This window comes from Strongylocentrotus purpuratus, unplaced genomic scaffold (genome assembly GCF_000002235.5).
Source record: "Strongylocentrotus purpuratus isolate Spur 01 unplaced genomic scaffold, Spur_5.0 spur5_scaffold_5, whole genome shotgun sequence".
In the NCBI taxonomy this organism is placed as follows: Eukaryota; Metazoa; Echinodermata; class Echinoidea; order Camarodonta; family Strongylocentrotidae; genus Strongylocentrotus; species Strongylocentrotus purpuratus.
In genome coordinates, this window is record NW_022145611.1 from 9,131,785 (window position 1) to 9,150,055 (window position 18,271).

At 36.4% G+C, this 18,271-nt stretch overlaps 1 protein-coding gene across 2 annotated transcripts in view; it reads right to left on the reverse strand.

The window, feature by feature from the left end:
- Window positions 1–18,271, reverse strand: part of LOC583322 (disheveled-associated activator of morphogenesis 1-A) — a 106,421-nt gene that overhangs the window by 83,308 nt on the left and 4,842 nt on the right. For both annotated transcript variants that reach the window (XM_030999775.1, XM_030999776.1), the window contains exon 2: window positions 1,426–1,658. In XM_030999775.1, the coding sequence (XP_030855635.1) occupies window positions 1,426–1,581 (156 nt within the window). In that variant the 5' untranslated portion in view covers window positions 1,582–1,658. The remainder of the gene's footprint in view (window positions 1–1,425; window positions 1,659–18,271) is intronic.

An 18,271-nucleotide genomic window follows, 5' to 3' on the forward strand; every position in this document is an offset into this window, starting at 1 on the left:
ATTTCATTTCTTAATGAACATGTCCGAATGGAAAGTATCGGCATTCAAGGTATCATTTGGTAATTGCATGTAGGCCAACAAAATAATATTGATAATCTGGATTTATACCATTTTTCCTTAATGTCTTTAATAGCCGCTTCACAGATTGCCCTGAAAATTGTTTCTATGCCCAAACAATATGTGCAACATCTTCTCTACCTGAGCTTTATTCCTACCACATACCAAGTAGTCTATATACATGCACAATGTAGATCACAAGTACATGAAGGCTTAACTTTTGATGTTCTCAAAATCTTGTAACATCTGTTGGGTTGCTTATTCCTACAATTTGTGTATGACGTGGAAATAAAGAAATTTTCTTTGCCCAAAGCTGAGAAGTGCTGTTAAAAGTCAAATCAAGTAAAAGGTCACACAACTCGTGAAACTTATTGGAAGTTTTGGAATCTGGAATGAACTATCAATTTCTAGGACGTCTGGCCCAGAACGGTTTATTTTGAGCCCGATATTTATAGGTTTTAATTTGAGAAGGAAGACACGTCTGAACGGTAAACAGTCTTGACAAGCTCAGGGTAAAAATAAGCGTGACTCTGACTCTGGACGTTTTCCACAGAGACCTGCTCATGTGTCTTTGTAAAGATGACTTCAATAGTTAAATAGTATTATTGTCGATTTATAACAAACAAATACACATCAAAATGCATGATTCCCATGTAATTATTCTTACTTTTGTATTAAAATATTTTTTACAAGGTCTACAGTTTGGTCACAAAATCATCATTTTCTTGTGTGGTATCATGTACTGCATGTACTGTACATGTATGCACACAATTGATTGGCAACAATGACTGCACTATCAAAAACTTCTTGAAAACTATTTTCGAAACATTTTTCAACAACCCTAAGGTCACATGACGTCTTTTCGTATTCCCTACCTTAAGCAGAAATGGTTTCATAGAATTACAAGTTCCTAAACAATTTTAAAAACTACTCCGTACTTTATGTAGATTTCGAAATAAGGCAATGTGGGGTATTCCTTCCAGGGACTGCCTGTTAATTAATCAATTCTAAATATGACTAAAGTGCAAGTAGTTTTTCCAACTATAGTCAAACCTGTCTTAGTGGCCACCTCTCCTTAAAGGCCACCTGTCAAAAGTGTCCACTTTTTTTGTTCCCCTTGGGTGGCCTTAATAAACAGGTTTGAATACATACATTTACAGTAAAACCTGTCTACAGCAACCGCCCAAGGGAAACACAGAAAGTGGTCTTTGTAGACAGGTTCCTTTAGTACATGTTTCAATGAGAAACAATTTTCAAGGGAAACAAAAAATGTGCTTGTTGTAGACAGGTGGTCTTTGTTGACTGGTGGTCACTGAGGCTGGTTTGACTGTATTTTGTAAATAAGAGATGAAAGCTGTTTGTTCTTACCACAAGTTCCTCAAACTTGGCGTTGAGTTCGTCGAGGGGAGGCATAGGATCCTCCTCCTTGATCGTGTGGAGGACCATGTTGTTGTCCACCACGATCTCGGGCGTGTCATCCCCACCGCCGAGGCAGCAGAACACGCTCCGCCTCTTGGCGGGCATCTTGGTAGCGTGGCGCGTCGTCCCACCTTACCCTACCCTTTAGCTGTCACATGTAGTCCTTGGGTGAATGGAGAGACCTGTAAGGATGAAGTGAAAACAAAAAAAGGAACCATTGTTACTTGGTGGTTGAGAGGAAAGGACTGTTGTCCAACAATTTTGAAACTTGTAGGCTTCCTTGTAATTTATACCAGAAACAGAACATTTTGCAAATTTCTTTGAGCGATCCAGATTTCTTCCAAAAGTTTCAAACCACCAAATAATAAAAAATCACAACACTAGAATTTTGTAATTTTCCCAAAGTTTTTTGCCACTGTTGCAGTCATGAATAGTTTGCAAAAGTTTCTGGTTTACAATGAACAGATAAATAGGAAGAGGTCAAGAAGAAGTACTGTAATAATTGACAGTATTCAAGTAAGATCAAAGAGTGCAGATCGTATCCCTTGTGTTTAACAGGGACACTTATTTTGACCAAATAAACGAATCTTCCTTTCTCTAGAGGGCATTCAAAAGGAGAAAGAAAACAACGACAGCTTTGTATTACCCATTCAATATGCTCCATTTACTGCCCACTGCTCAGCAATTTTGCTACACAAACAAATCATTTGTAAGGAGAAATCTTTCAATACATAAAAGCAGAAGGATCATCTATCTTGAATGATATATTCTCATCTTGATCATAAACAGATGGTCACAACCATTCCCAGGAAGATACTGCCTCCTTTGACTGTCACAAATATCTCTTTCTTCCCACACAAGGGGAATCAATACACGAGCTAGATCAAAAAATTGGCTTTTCCCCTGCATACAGCAAAATTGCAAATTATTTACGTATGATATTTCAAACCTACTTTCATTCTTTTCCACCCACAAAAATGATCCAATTTAATCTAGCTTCCTCAATCCGCAGGCAAAACCAGATATGCCTTGGGGATAATGAGGCTAGGTGTTTGCTGACATGATCATAAGTTGGTGAATTATTGGAAGCCTGATAACATGAATATTGTGCCAATTATGGCCCTCTCAGACAAAACTTTCTGAAGTATTATGAATCAGGGAACTAATAGGAGTGAAACTTCATAAGGCTTCCATTCATTTTGTCTGCAATTGCCGCCAATTTAAAGGACAGTTTGCAAGATCAAGGGGGGAGGTAGATGATTATACAGTGTGTTCACAAATCTTTCATTATTATGCTCTAGCTGTCTGCTTCACATAAGTTCAATTATAAATCTTTAAAGGTAAAGACCAGTTATGGTCATGCGATTGCATTGTGAAAGAAACGTTGTGGAATCGATCAGAAAAGGTTGATCATCTAGCATCTAGCATCTGCAAGGTTCTAGAATCATCAAAATGATAAGAAATTTGGCCCATTCTTCGTAAAGTTACAAGCACTATACACAGAAAGATGTATATGGGACTACCCTATATCTCTCACAGACCATGAGAGAAACAAATTTACCAAATATATGAATTAGTAGGCGGTTTCCCGGCAAATTTTTTATTATCATGTATTAGTCAAAACATATTCTTTCACATGATTGGTAATGAGAGCTTCCATTTCATTTTTTGAAATTGGGGCGTTTCCAATACTGGTCTTTACCTTTAACTGGTGATCACTATTGCAAATATCAATATGATAACACTAATCATGGTAATATCATGATCAATATAATATTGATACATACATTTGTAGGTCTGCAGAAATGCAAAGGCTATTACTGCAGCCTGAAAAGTTATAGAAATAAGATTATTCCGGGTGAAAAAATGAAAAACAGGTTGCAGCTCAAGAAGACAGAGAGCATCAGCTCTCATTCTGTTTGTGAAAGGATTTTTGTTGTGATTCCCTCTGTAGAAAATAACCCAACACTCACTCTTTAGAAACAAAAAGTTATGACGTCCACACCACTAAATGAGCACAATGATATGTTTGTTCCAATTCAATGAGGAACGAAAGGCCATCTTTATTTCCATCTTCTCAATCACTACTGGTTCCTGTAATTATTACTCCCTAGTCTGGAATTAACTTCAGAATTGTGAACAAATCATGATTTTGGAATGAAAAATATGAAAGAGAAGTTCAAAAGTTCCTCACAATATGGACCAATCTGTATATTACATCAGTAAGTCACATGAAACTAACATGAAACTCACATATATACCATCCTACTCTCATTAGCACTGTCAAAACATCTGCTGCTTTTGAGCATCCACTTCTATAAATAATTTCAATTCAACCCTAGCTCAAGTAGGTGAGCTCTATTTCATTTTTTAGCATAATATTCCAAGGGTTCATGTTTTCAAAGGATATTGCCCAATAATTCTTACGTCAATATTTTGATATCTTTCAGATGCCTCCTCCTATTGGGGATAAACACAAGCCCCGACGTGTCAAAACAAGGACCCTATTCACACCACAAAAATATGCAAGTGCTTTCACAAGGAGCGATTCGCATCAACAAGAATGCAAGACAATAATAGCAGCTGCAGTCGGCATGTACATGTACAATAAAATATACATTGTCATACAAACAATTGGTTTTATATACTTTCATCTTCACAGTGCTCCTGGAAATAAGTGAACTGCCCTGAGGACTACTTTTAAAGATGTACAGAAGGGGAAAAAAGGTTTCCTGATGTAGTGTCTACACACTCTGTGAGGGTGCTAATGTTATTGGAAATCCAGGTAAAATGACTCTGTAGCTCAATTCCTACAGGCAATTGCATATTGGTCTAGAAAATGGCATTTACAGTTTTAAAAGCCTATACCACATTACTTTTGTATCACACATTATTTTTTTGTTAATCTGACAACATGGCCTATTCATTTATGGGCAATGCAGTTTACACCAGTGGTGCATTAACCACCACGGTACAAGTCCATGTTTTGCAAATGTGAATGCGGCTGCTAATCAATCCCTTGCTTTCGTATCCTATCAGGCTCTCACTCCATCAGATTTTCATATTCACTACTCATGGTTTACGGCACACTAAATTTAGCAGTTCACCACTTTAAAATAGTAAGAGCCCTTATTTTTCAAATATGAACAGGGCCGCAAATCAATCCCTAATTGCTTTCATACCCTACCAGGCTCACACTCTATCAGATTTTCATATTCACTATTCCTGGTTTTATAGCATGCTAAATTTAGCTGTTCACGACTTTAAAATAGTAAGAGCCTTAATATCTTTAAAATATGAACTGGGCCGCAAATCAATCCCTTGCTTTCGTACCCTATCATGCTCACACTCCATCAGGTTTTCATATTCACTATTCCTGGTTTACAGCATGCTAAATTTAGCGTTCCACAACAGGATGAAAGATAAACAAACCAAAATGGGAGATAGATGGAGAGGATATTGAAAATCAAAATGATCCCGATACAGATATAGAATTTCTTGGATCGAGTTTGATGTCATACAGATCTTCCAACATGCACAGTAATAAGATGACATGTTTTATTGTCCATCTCTACAATGGTCACCATCTGTCAATAAAGAAAAAAATAGTTTACATTTCCTCAGAAAACAAAAATTGATCCATTTCTTCTTTAATGTGTTCTCATATGAATTTGGGCAACATGATTTGATCTTTGTACTGTGAATGTTAAAAAAACCATCTACTGGTATATTATGTTTTATGCAAGTAATTTTATAACATATTATAAGCTGTTGAAAGGAACACAAAAACTGATAAGAATTGTCGTTTTATTCTTGCTGCTTCAGACCAAACATCATAGGCCCTATATTTGAAAGAAACCACACAGAAAATGAATCATTATCTGTTTTGATTCGCACCTAAACATCATCTTGATGTGGGTCGAAAATAATGGCTACAAGCCAATTTTGCCTGCCAACAGGAGAGCCAGAATTGAATTCACTCTGTGCAAAAATGGCATTCATCAGATGATTACAAAAGCACCAATCATGTAATTGTGGTTGTGGTAGGACTACATCATAATTTCTGATAATTCTGGATGATGTACATGTACTAGGTCTAATATCAGCTGTCATCATCACCCAAAGAGCTTAGATATTGATCCATCAATTGAATGAAAACACAACACACAACATGTTTGGTTTGCCCTCGCACCTGCTGGTTTCAAAATTGAGATACAAAGCGTTTCATTTGAAAACACTCAAGGCTGCTCCGACAGGGGACTCTGGAATATCAACGATTATGAACCATTGATTGAAAAACCGCAGGAGATTATGGTATTGTCATCAAAGGTATATTAGTACAAGCTTTTGTTGTTATCATTATCATTACTGCAATGGTTGTGTTCATAATTTTGAATGTTAGATGTTCATTAATCATTCATTGGCTGATCTGACAGCGTATTTGAGTTGTACTTGCATATGGGATTGTATTTTAATACATGTAGAATGTGTTGTCTGCTGTGGGCAAGAGGGGTAATAACTAAGATACTTATTCCCTTGGGGCTGCTAGTATAGAAAAACACAAAAGGAAGGCATTCCAAATGTCAAGCCACTGGCAGGGGTTATTTCAAAGACTTTTCCAAACATAACTATTCCTCAATCTAAGGTCTTCTTCTATAAATCTCAAATAAAAGATCTCCAAATCATTGCAGAGCAATTTGTTGGCTGTCTGCAAAATGGCCATAATAGCTACAGTATGTAGGGCCTATTTTCAATAGCAGTTACAACAGCTTTCTTATGGGCAGCCAATAAAGTTTCAGAGATGAAAGCAAATAAAATGAAAGCAAATAAAATGAAAGCAAATAAAATGAGAGAAAATAGAAAGAGCAGACTGATGACTCATAAAACGATGATAAAAAATACAATAATCTATCGGATCAACTGTTTTGATTCACTGATTACCGCTCATTCAGTTTCACATTTGTTTGTAATGCAGGATGGCTAGGATGACATAGGCACAGTATAACGTTTCTGAATATTAGATTTCAAGTATTACAGTTTGGAACGATCATCGGCTTTGGTAATTAGATTATTCAAACATTGACTTGACGGCTGAATCACAGCAAACGTAAATAAGCCCTGGCCTCTCATGATAATATCATATTGGAATGGGAAATCCAGTAATTGCAAATATTTTGAAAGAAGTATGATGGCCTCTGACTGTATTTAAGCACACTGATAAACATTACAATGAGGCTCATAATTCTCAATTTGCACAGTACTCTAAAATCTAAAACGTATATTTGACCAAGGAGTATAAATTCTTAATTTGACCTACATGTAATACAGCTACTTTGGTGCAATATCATAGCTCACCCATGTTATCTATCTTACATCCAGTCGGGATAACATTGTTTCCTGTATATTTTCTATTTCATATATCTGTATAATATATATACAACAACAAAAAAACAATGTAGCCTACATGCACACTGTACTAAATATTTGTCAGTTCACCATGAGGGGACACTGAGGGACTTTAAAATGTTTCTAAAATAAAAAGGACAACATATAGTAGATTCAAAGTGACTCTGCCTTGTAAAAAAGCTACAGAAAAGTGGTGTGTGGGGTTGTGGGGGGGGGGGGGCTTTTAAACAAAATCCAGACAAGGGCACTAGGGCAGACAGGAGCTCAAATTCCAAAAATCCCTCAAATCCATCCCCCAAAACCCACAACATTCCTATGAACTTGGTCACGATCACATTCATCATCGTGATAGAAATCAGACCCCTGTTCGGTGGTATTTGATGGAACTCGCCTTGAACCTCACTGCTAAACTGCATGGCAGAGACACCAGGACTCAGGAGGGGAGGTAGCGAGGGGTAATAAATCTTGAACATTTAACAAGTTTTCAAACAACAGGTGCATCTTTAAAGAGAAGGTTGAGTTCTGGGAAGAGGTGAAAAATACTTTGTGAGCGTTATCATTCTTATTATGCAAGTGTGGAAGAACATCAGATAAAACATGTTCCCTGTAAAGCATGCCTCTTTAAATGCCTTCATATTCTAAATACGTCATGTAACATCGTAAAAATCAGGACAGATTTTTACGCCACGTGTTCGTGTAGTTATACATCTTTCTGTGTACCGGTACAGTGTTGTAACTTTACCAAGACTTGGCCAAATTTCTTATCATTTTGATGATTCCAGAACCTTGCAATACACACAAATACTTATATGCTAGATGATCAACCTTTTCTGGTCGATTCCACACCGTTTCTTTCACAATGCAATCGCATCACCATAACTCAACTTCATCTTTAACAAGGAAAAAGAAGAAAAAGTTTACTGACTTTGTCTGGGTCATGGCTCCTACGGTATGAACTGTGTAATCTCTGCATTCAGATGCAGACAAAGGTAAATTTAGTGATCATTTTAGAAATATTTTGGTCCATATTTATAAAAGCAAACCCAAGGTAAACCTGACTTTGTTAACTGATTTATGGAGCGCAAGAGGTCAATGTGTTAACTCTGTACAAGTACATGTAGTTTCATAGCCAAAATGAAAAGTTAAAATGAATTAACTCATGCAATAAAAATGATTAATTGACTTCAAATCATAATTTCCATTTATTCCAAAAGATAAACATTCATGGTCATTTTGTAAGGACATTAGGCACTCCATAAATCACCCATTATTGGTTTGACCACTCAATTAATACAAGGGGGAGGGGGATCTCTGTATGTATGCTCTGTATGTAAAATATGGAAATTCTATTTAATATAAACCTAGCATGAATCACTATACTGCTTTCCCCAAGAGAATCGGCATGCCATTATGTAAAATGGACCTTCTAATCTCGACCCCCAAAAACCCATTCATTTTTACTATTGATTAAATTCTGATAGGTTACGCAATTCAATCAACCTACACTTTACACACTAACTGCCTCAATTTGGCACGTACAGTGTAAATGTTAATTGAGCAAGAACACCATACTGGGATTCAATTTCAAATATTACTTCACTATAATTTCACAATCACTCTTGCTCACATTTGGCATATATATTGATATTAATTGCATGTACATACCGGCTCCAAATATTGTTTCAGTATTAATTTTCTTCTAAAATAATTTAATACAATTTTCATTATACTTGCTAATCTTCCTTTAACATTTTGTACTACAAACAAATCCAATACGACCATCACAGCTCATATATCACAGATATGAATACATTCCCAGTTTTTGATTACAATGTACACCCCAGAGTACCCGGACTCAACTATACATTGTTCTGTGCAAATGATCCAAAGTAAGTCAATACAAATCAAGCATGCAAATAAATTTGTTTTCAAACCAAACACTCCACAGAATAGTCTTTCTCATGATGAATAATGTAAATATACATGTAAGCGCGTACAGGGTGTAGCTAATGCACTCTGGTCTCTGAACAAGTTTAAAGTCTATTCTGTTGATTTGGGACATCCCCAGAAAAAAAACGATTTAAACTTCACAATGTCTTTTTTTCTTCCTTCTTCTTCTTCCTTATAATCTTAATAATGCTGCTGATCTTGTATTGAGAGAATAGATTGACTGCGTCTACTGTGGTACTTGCAAAAAAAAAAACCTCATTCAAAACAAATCATGTAGGACTGTTCAAAGTCACTGAACTAAAGTATGTGAACTATGTGGAAGTCAAAACAAAAAAGAAAATATTTTGTCAACATTGTTTATTGTTTGGGCTTGTCTTTTCTTATGAACATTCCTAAAAAGACAGTACATTGTATTAGCACACAATAATGTCTGCTGAGAGCCAGAAGGGGAATGATGCTATGTAACGCCCTTTGGCTCTCGGGAGACATCGAGGACATGTCCCTATATCAACTTCACTTCTCAAGAACAAGGGGAGGGGGAATATATGTACAGTTGTACTAGGATATCTGGGTCTGTCAGAAACTCAGAATCATATTATAAATAATTGGGCATAGAAACAGAAAAATTATATCAACGCTCTTGTTTCTCTGTAAATAATTGTACAATGATTAATAATAAGTTCTCGATAGATGCAGAGAAATGGCATTTCTCTCACAGTTACACTAGCAAATGAAATACTTTGTAATTTTCATCAGTTTAACAATCGATGCAAAATAATTGAAATGGCTGATCTACCCTGGACAGAATTTGCACTTCGAATAACCTAGAAAATATTTATAAACAAACCCTTTCTGTTGCACTGGATTTGGTCAATTGTGCCACATAAATAGGCTCTAAAATCATCCAAAGGTGAATCTGTCTCTCTGGCCAGGCACAGACCCCAGCACGTTGAGAGACTTGTCAAGGATACTTTTGTTTAGCAGGATTACGGCCCAAATCCAAAAATCCTTCCCGTTTTATTCGAGAGCCCTCACACACCGCTCTTCACTTTTGAAGAAAGGGGAAAAGGAGGGCATGCGGCTGGTAAATTACTGGTACTCTGCATGCTTTGGTTATGCCACTTGCCAGGCAATATTAAGGATGAATTGATGGGAAATTAAATCATAATCTACTTCCCCCGAAATATATATGGCAGGCTAAAAATAAGATTTGTTGGAGGTGTTAAGCCACGTGGAACTGGATATTCCTGAGAGATGTGAAGGTACATGACAGTGCTCTCCAGTTGTTAGGAAGGTGGTTTGTTTTCTGTTCTAAATGGGGAAGGTTGGGACGAATATTCTGGCGCACCTGCTTGCTGCACTAAAGCACTGGATTTGCCTAGTCAACCAAAGGTATAAGAGGTAGGATCGGACAACTTTGTAATTGCATCAGGGGGTGAATATCGAACAGGAGTGCCCCTGTAGACTTACATGTACTGCCGGGAGTTACACTGGTGTATTCAGATTGCAGCTGGATCAGGTGATCCAAACATTCAGAGAACAAAATTAGGTTGCATGGAGTTATGATAAAGATATTGTCTATCACGCATGCATTCTTTCTGAACTTACGAATGATCACATCGCAGTCATGTAATATGACATTCCAATAGTTTTCAAAACAAACATTCCAATACAATAAAATGAAGAAAAAAAAAATATAATTTAGGCCCACTCTTCTGGAGTTGTTTTCTAAAAATAGTTCCCAAACTAATATGGATCATGATCGGTGATATGATATGATGATATCAACATCATCACTCTAATAAAAGAAACATCTTCAAGCTCTTTTATTACTGTTTCTTGCTTTCACAAGTAGTTTATTGTACCATAAAAAACGCTTTTACAATGTACCCACACTAACTAAACATCACCTGCAATCTCTGAATGTTCTTTACAAACTTCCAATGAATGTTTCACGTCTTGCAGAAAAGTACAAAATTGGTTCGCATTGATGGTACATGAACAAACATGCACTATGCGTACAAGTACATGTAGGTTGATTACTGTGCCCCCTTTTCCATAACGAAGTCAACTTTTTGACCTACTCAAATTACATTTGACATGTACATGTACATTTATGCACGTGTTTACATAGAACCAAGATAAACATTCTACATGTATGGTACAAAAATCAAACTAACCACAAATGAAGCAAAATCTGTTGAGATCTACAGTAATGAATATACCTTTTGTTATGTCCACACAATCTGATTGCATCTTCTTGCACAATTTCAACAAAGTACCTGGAATCTTCGGACAATAGTTTTAAAAAAAGGAAGAAAAGAGAAATCCTTTTGCTATGCTAAGCTGGTCCACAGAAATGGTTGCACTGTTGTTGTGGGCCATTTATAAGCTTCACTGGAATGTTTGTTTCTGGGCTTTGCATTGTCGTGTGAACAGAAGAGAGCAAGCTATGCATAAGATGAGATTTACAAAGTTTACCTTATCCGACTCTACCCATCTTGAACAAGTGAAGTACGGTAAAGACGATTCTAGCACTACAGGGTGTTGAACGAGTAAAGAATATACAAGGGGATGCCTGTGCAGTAGATAGAGATTAAGCTCTTAAAATAGATCTTTGGAAGAGATCTATCAACACAATTAAAAATGAAAATACATACACACTGAATTAGATTAATATTGGGTAATGAACCAATCTTGAACCGTACAGATACGGTGCAATTTAAGAAGAGCTTCAGCCTCAGCCTTAAGTCAATAAAGATGTAGATGGAATATACAAATGTACTTAAATTGCCTGAATAATAATGTTAATGATAACATTAATAATAATCTGGATTTATATAGCGCTAAATACGTAAAACCTGCTTTATATCATTTCCCCGGTCATTGGATTCATTCACACACATTGTGCACCATCTCCACTCCCTGGGGAGTATTCCAACCATATGGTTACCATGGCAGCATTTCACGAAACAGTCATAAATACAAGTTCAACGACAACTTACTGAAAGGCATGTATCAAATTTAACACACGTTTTGATGGGATGTCGGTGAACTTGTACTTTTGTGACGGTTTTGTGAAACGATGCCCAGGAGGGCATATAGCAATTAGTAACAAAAAGGATTTCATCATCCTACTGGGTCCCCAGAAACATTTCAAGCATCACAGACACGGTGAAAAAAAATCACAACACACAGCAATTACCAGAATCATCCAACTGAAATAGGAATGCAATTAACACAAGCATCTACTGACGTACTAGTATGAAACCTTTATTATACGGTTCTTTTCACTCCTGCCAAGAGCTTGAAGAATAGTAAGTTTCAACATTTCCAATGGAGCTGTGCCCAATCCCTGTATTGTAATCCAGACTGCAAATTCATGGCAAATAAAGGCCTTTCTTGTTCACTCATTCACGCAAAGCTCGCGAATATTCATGAGATGTGATTGAATATAACTGTAACCTGAATGCTAATAATGAGCGAGCATTTTTGGTGGGTGATGGAAACATGCAATCATTGCAGTCTTGTGGAGACAGCTCACTGCAATAAGGTTTTTAAAAAGTTGACCAAGGGCAAGGAGTGGGGCTACTCGTAGAAAAATTTACATATTTATGGCAATTTTCTTCTGCGAATAAGAAAATGAATTAGACCAAAAGATGTAGGGGCATCTGAAGTAGTTTAATTTAAACCTTCAAATATCTACCGGTATACTTGCATACCGGTACATGTATGTATAGTACATCAATAAAGAAAAAATTCAACTGTTTACAGCTCAAGATTCATATTGGTCACAAATACAGGTGAAACAGCTACATGTATCAGAATATATTTTAAATCTAAGCAAAATCTGAATATATTGAACTCTTACTTGCTTAAAATAAAATAAATTGATATACCTTGAACTTTTTCACTTTCTAAAAGAGAAGCAGTCCAAAAGTCCAGAAAAAAAGTAGGCCTATGAATGCTACAAGCTTATTTAGCCCCATGCACTCGCATTTATGCTATCCAATTTATTATCTCAATTTTATTAAACCGGTAATAAGTTCTCTTCAGCGCGCAAAGATTCAAGGTCGATTCATTTCCAGCGTTGTGCAGTACGACCTCACAGCTTCACTGTAAACTACTTTAATCCTCTCTATTTTCAGCCCCCTAAACGGAGGATTAAAAGCAAAAGAAAAAAAACAGGAGCTTATGTCCCAGTCCTAGCAAATGACTTACATGAGGTAATCCCCCTGAGGAGCAATAGCTTCCATAGAATTACACACATTATATGATTATATACAGTGTATATCATTTTATCTAATTATTTAAAATCTTTATGACCAATTACATCGCATGAACAATTGGGATTTATGTTATTGTCCAAAATTATTAGATAAGCAACTGACATTTCACTTGTGCCTAGCAATATAAAAAGGCTAAACTACAATATAATCACAAATTCACAATGGTTATGAAAAGTGCATTGCACTCAGACTGGACAAATGTAAACATTAGTTTATGATGTGAGGTTTATAATTAATTTAATCAAAATACACTCTGCTCTAGATCAACTTTTGATTATATAATAAAAACCTCAATCTAGCTTTTGGTCAATTAGTGGGTAAAATTGAAGGCCAATTGTTGAAATAAATTTAAAAGACTTAAAAGTGAAGACTTGAGATATTTTCAATAAAAACAACTCTCCATGGGGCATGTACATTGTTGCCTACATACACGTGTGAAGTTCACAAAACTTCCAAGATGACCCTAGAATTGCGCTCGCTTGAGTTTTCCTGTTACATGTACATGTATGAGTCTTTTCAACTTTTCGACAGGAAATGGGAAAAATAACAAACTTTCGAATAAAACTTCTGGCTGAGGTCAAAGTTGTAAAATTGGTTTGGATTCAGCCTTCAGAAGCTTTGCACAAACAGATACTGTAAATAAATCAAGTCTTTTTCACACAAGTTTGGAACTGATTAGAAGGAAATTTGTTCGAAATGAGCAACTTTAGCGAAAGATAAGGTCTAGTTGCATAAGGAGAGTTTCCTATGGCTTTAAAAGAAGACAGGCTTCTGATGAAACACTGCCATCAGAAACTGGATCTCATAGTTTTATATTCCAATTATTTTTATAATATTTGCACTACCGGTATGTACAATGTACAATGTAATAACTCTCCCTGTATTACACACATGCACTATTTGTATACACTTTTGCATTAATATTAGCATTGCATTTGAAGAAGAATACAATCTCAAAAAATGCTTCAGCACAAGGTATCAACTATTTCAGAACTACTTTGCATAAGGAAAAAAAATTGTTTGTTTCTATATTGCAAAATATTTTTTCTACCTCTTTTTGTTCTTCGTCCTGTTCATGTATATTTTCCTCTACATATTATGATAGGGTCAGGATTACTGAGATGCTAATTCAAGCTACAAACTACAGGAAACAGGTAGGCCTAATCAACCTGGTGTGAAGCCATCCCCAGTGCAGTTTGCTTTACACGTCTCCCAAGGGGTGCAATTAGAAGTCGTAAATCTGACAATATCTCTCACACTGCATCCATCCAGATACCAACTCAATACAGAGGTCAAGTTTTAACGGGCAAAAAATGGAATGTTAGAAAATTATTTATCGTCTGCCCTGCTGGCCAGGATGGGTGAAAAAGAGGGGGGATAAGTTACACCCCAGTGCCCAATAAATTTTGAAATTTGATACCTCCTAGTGCTTAAATTAAGGTCAGTTTATTTAGTGTCATTTCTGCCCAATGTAAACTCAGGGTTATTGTATCACACAAAAACAGCTTATAATGACTATCAACCCTGAATTTGAATACAACAAAATTCAAATGAGGGGTGGATACTAACAAGGGTCAAAGGGCAAATTCATATAATTTACCAAATTTGAACAACAACCATTCTATAAGCTGATTTTTCGCAGATGATAGGATTAGGGAGAGACATTTTCATATACCATTCTTCGCTATAATTAACATAGGCTACTTACAAATTGCCAATTAAAATTTGTTGTTTGTGAAATTCACAACCCTACAATGAATACTTCGTGGAAAAATAAAACGCTTGCCAATATAAAATGTTCTAATCAGACAGACATCTCCAGCATTACCCTTCTGATTCACAACTTCAATTATTTATTTTTTTGAAAACCAACGATAGCACACACATTTACTATACAGCTCAAAAGATTTGTCAAATACTTGAAATACATTTTATGTTGAGGAGCTGAATGAAAACACTACAATTTCCTTGTGGTAAAAGTGATTTAAAATGAATTTGATAACATTTGTACATCCTTCCTTCTCCATTTATCACCCAAGCACCATTCATGTCAGAAACGAGGTCATCTTGTTATCTTAACTTGACCCCAAAACCCTGACACCTGAATTCTAATGGAGCTACCAGACTGACCCTATCAGGTCATCATTCCTCAAGCAGGGAATATACCAGATTATATACCTCATACATAGATTGTCATTCACTGATTGGTCAAGACTATATCACATGTCAAGGAGCATTTCGATCTATCAAGTATCATTACGTCAGAGGGGTTGATAGCTACTATCAAACCCTGGGATAGGACCCCTAACCCCTCCCGCGACTTAGTTGCGCACACAAATTTTCTGAGTTGCTAGGCTACCGCAATCGCGCGGTTACGCGCAGCGCGTAGGAATTCAATACTCTTGCCTTGGACTTAATGTTGGATTTTTCTTATTTGGGTTAGTAAATTCCTCTTGATCTCGTTTCCTGTTTTTAGAGCTAGATCTAGACCTACAGCTAGACCTAATCATGAATCAATAAAAAGGATGAGGTATATAAAACAAATATGGACTGCTCTGTAATCGGATGATGGTGGGAACTACCACTCCCTCGGTGGTGTTCACACCGGCCCTTCTATCACCCCCTCGGCTTCGCCTCGGGGTTGATAGAAGGGCCGGTGTAAACACCACCTTGGGAGTGATATTTCCCACCATCATCCTCATGAGCAGTCAATATTTGTATATTATCATACCCCCCCCCCCTTTTAGACCAGCAAAATTAATGTATATCCTTCAGCTGAACAACAAAATGGTACAGCTGTACAGTGTACAATCATTTATATTTTCTTGAAAATAGTACCGGTATAACAAAACAGCACATCAAAATGCCATAGAAAATAGTTCTGAATAAAAAAAATTGATTAACCCCTTCCGTACCAGAACCAGTATAACCTTGTATTAAGCCTGTGGGAATGAGACAATCTGGTAAATAACAGGTCAAGAGTCGACATCTGTTTAGGTGTACAATGGGTGCTGGTGTACGAAAACCGTATAACTGGGTGGACACTGATGATTGGAGAGCTGTCAAGTGTCAACTAATCTGACAGACTGCCATCAAATATACATCAAATGACCTCTTAAAAAATCTCACATGCATACATGTACAGTGTGTCACTTTTGCTATGTGATTATTCTGTATATGACGTTTCTTTCTACGAGTTTCATATCAATGTCTTGTAATGTGAACAGGCTAGGACCTGTCTGGGACATCATGATTGACACGGTTCTCTGCCTGTGGCAAGTGATGAAAAAAGGAGTCCTTTGAGGAAGTCAAAAACTTGAAACAGCCACAGGAACATATTTATTATGTTTATTATATTTTCTTCAGGAACTTCCTTGTCATTTCAGCATTTCCCCATAAATCAATAGTTCTTACTCTCATGCTTATTAAAGGAAAGAATTAAAATTTGAAATATTGTTAAATTGTAGATTGAATAAAATAACTAGAATTACATGAATTAGCCTCGACAGAATCCAGTTTTATTAACATTTTCAGGAGTGACAGAAAGGACTTCCTGGTATATAATTAACAGGAACATTGCCATAAAATATGCAAGCATTCTATTTATTCTTGTTATTGATTGATCACATGTACATGTAGGCATATCTTATTTTCAACTTTTGAGAAGTGGAACCTCAATCTCCTTAATATTACATAATACATTGAGTAAATAATACAATAAATTTAATTTTTCATTAGTCAGAAAATGAAAGAGGTGTACCACATTTCCTAAAGTATTACATAATCAACAATTCTTAGTATTAAGGACAGGTATGATTCACATTGCATTGCACAAGACTTGGACACCTTGCTTGACTGACAGGCCCAGAATGAACTTCACACCCTGACATGTACTCTCGTCTCTCAACATTTGACCCTTCTCTCCGTCTCGAGGTCAACGCCCTCTGGCTGCCAAACAAGAGTAGCTACTGTACACTTTGCTCATTTGATTGACAAAAGTGTCTAGGCAAAGTTTTCCTTGGTGTTTGAAAGTGTATACTGACATTAGAACTGTCTCCATTGCAAAAATTATTTCTTTCCTTGAAATTTTCAGTTTTCAAAACATTTTCCAAACCTTTTGATGACTTAACAATTTCTTGAAGTTAAAAAAAAATTCAAATCTTTCTTTCTCGGAAGGATATAATGTACTGGTAATGTGCAGAAATCTGTCCATCTTTAAATTTATCAGTAGTTTCCAAGTTTCCAACTTTCCAACTTTTCAGAGCAGAACTTTTAATGCTACAAGATATGTCTATCTGACCCTCTGACCTACTGGTTTTGTGATCATGAAATTTGGAGGAATCCAAATCAGCACTTTTCTTTAAAATCTTCTAAACAGCAGCAATCTTTATGAAATTTTTGAAATCTTTATGAATCTTCCAAAAGCTGGTCCAATGAGGACACAACTGCCACCGTGGTGTTCGTCAACCCAGTTGTCCAACAAACTCCAGAAGACTCGATCATCCCCTCTGGCTTGGCTTCTACCCAGGTGATGTTTATTATGGCTACAAATCACTGACAAAGTGGCTCTCTGTCTGTTCCACCAGGAACCTTCTCACATTTCTCGTTCTCCAGGAACCAGAAAATTGTGACCTTTTATATAACTTCATGGTTCTATCATGGACTTACTAAATGGTTCAATAAAACAACATCTGTGCAAGGCTGTGCTTGGGCCTATATGCAAAGAGTACATGGTATTTAAGGACATGATCTGACATCATTCAGTATACATGTACAAAAGACATATCCATGAAGATCATGTAGGATTTTCCATGGTTAAAAAAAAAGAGATTTCATATCATTATCAGTGCAGTCCAACTTCTACTAATTGGTAGTATTACAACATGTATACACTGTATGCCAACAAATAAATTGAATTTCAACTCCCATAGTATCAATACTGTATACTTTTCACCTGTCATTTAGTAATTGCTTTGTTTGGCACCAAGTCAGTGACCGGATGTCTCTGCATGATGCATACATGGACATCACTTACGTGTATGTGTAGGCCTAATGTAAAGTCATACCATAAATCACTTCATGAATACAAATTGAATATTGATCGTAGAAAACTGTGACCCATAAATGAATGCTATTTTTACAACCCCGCT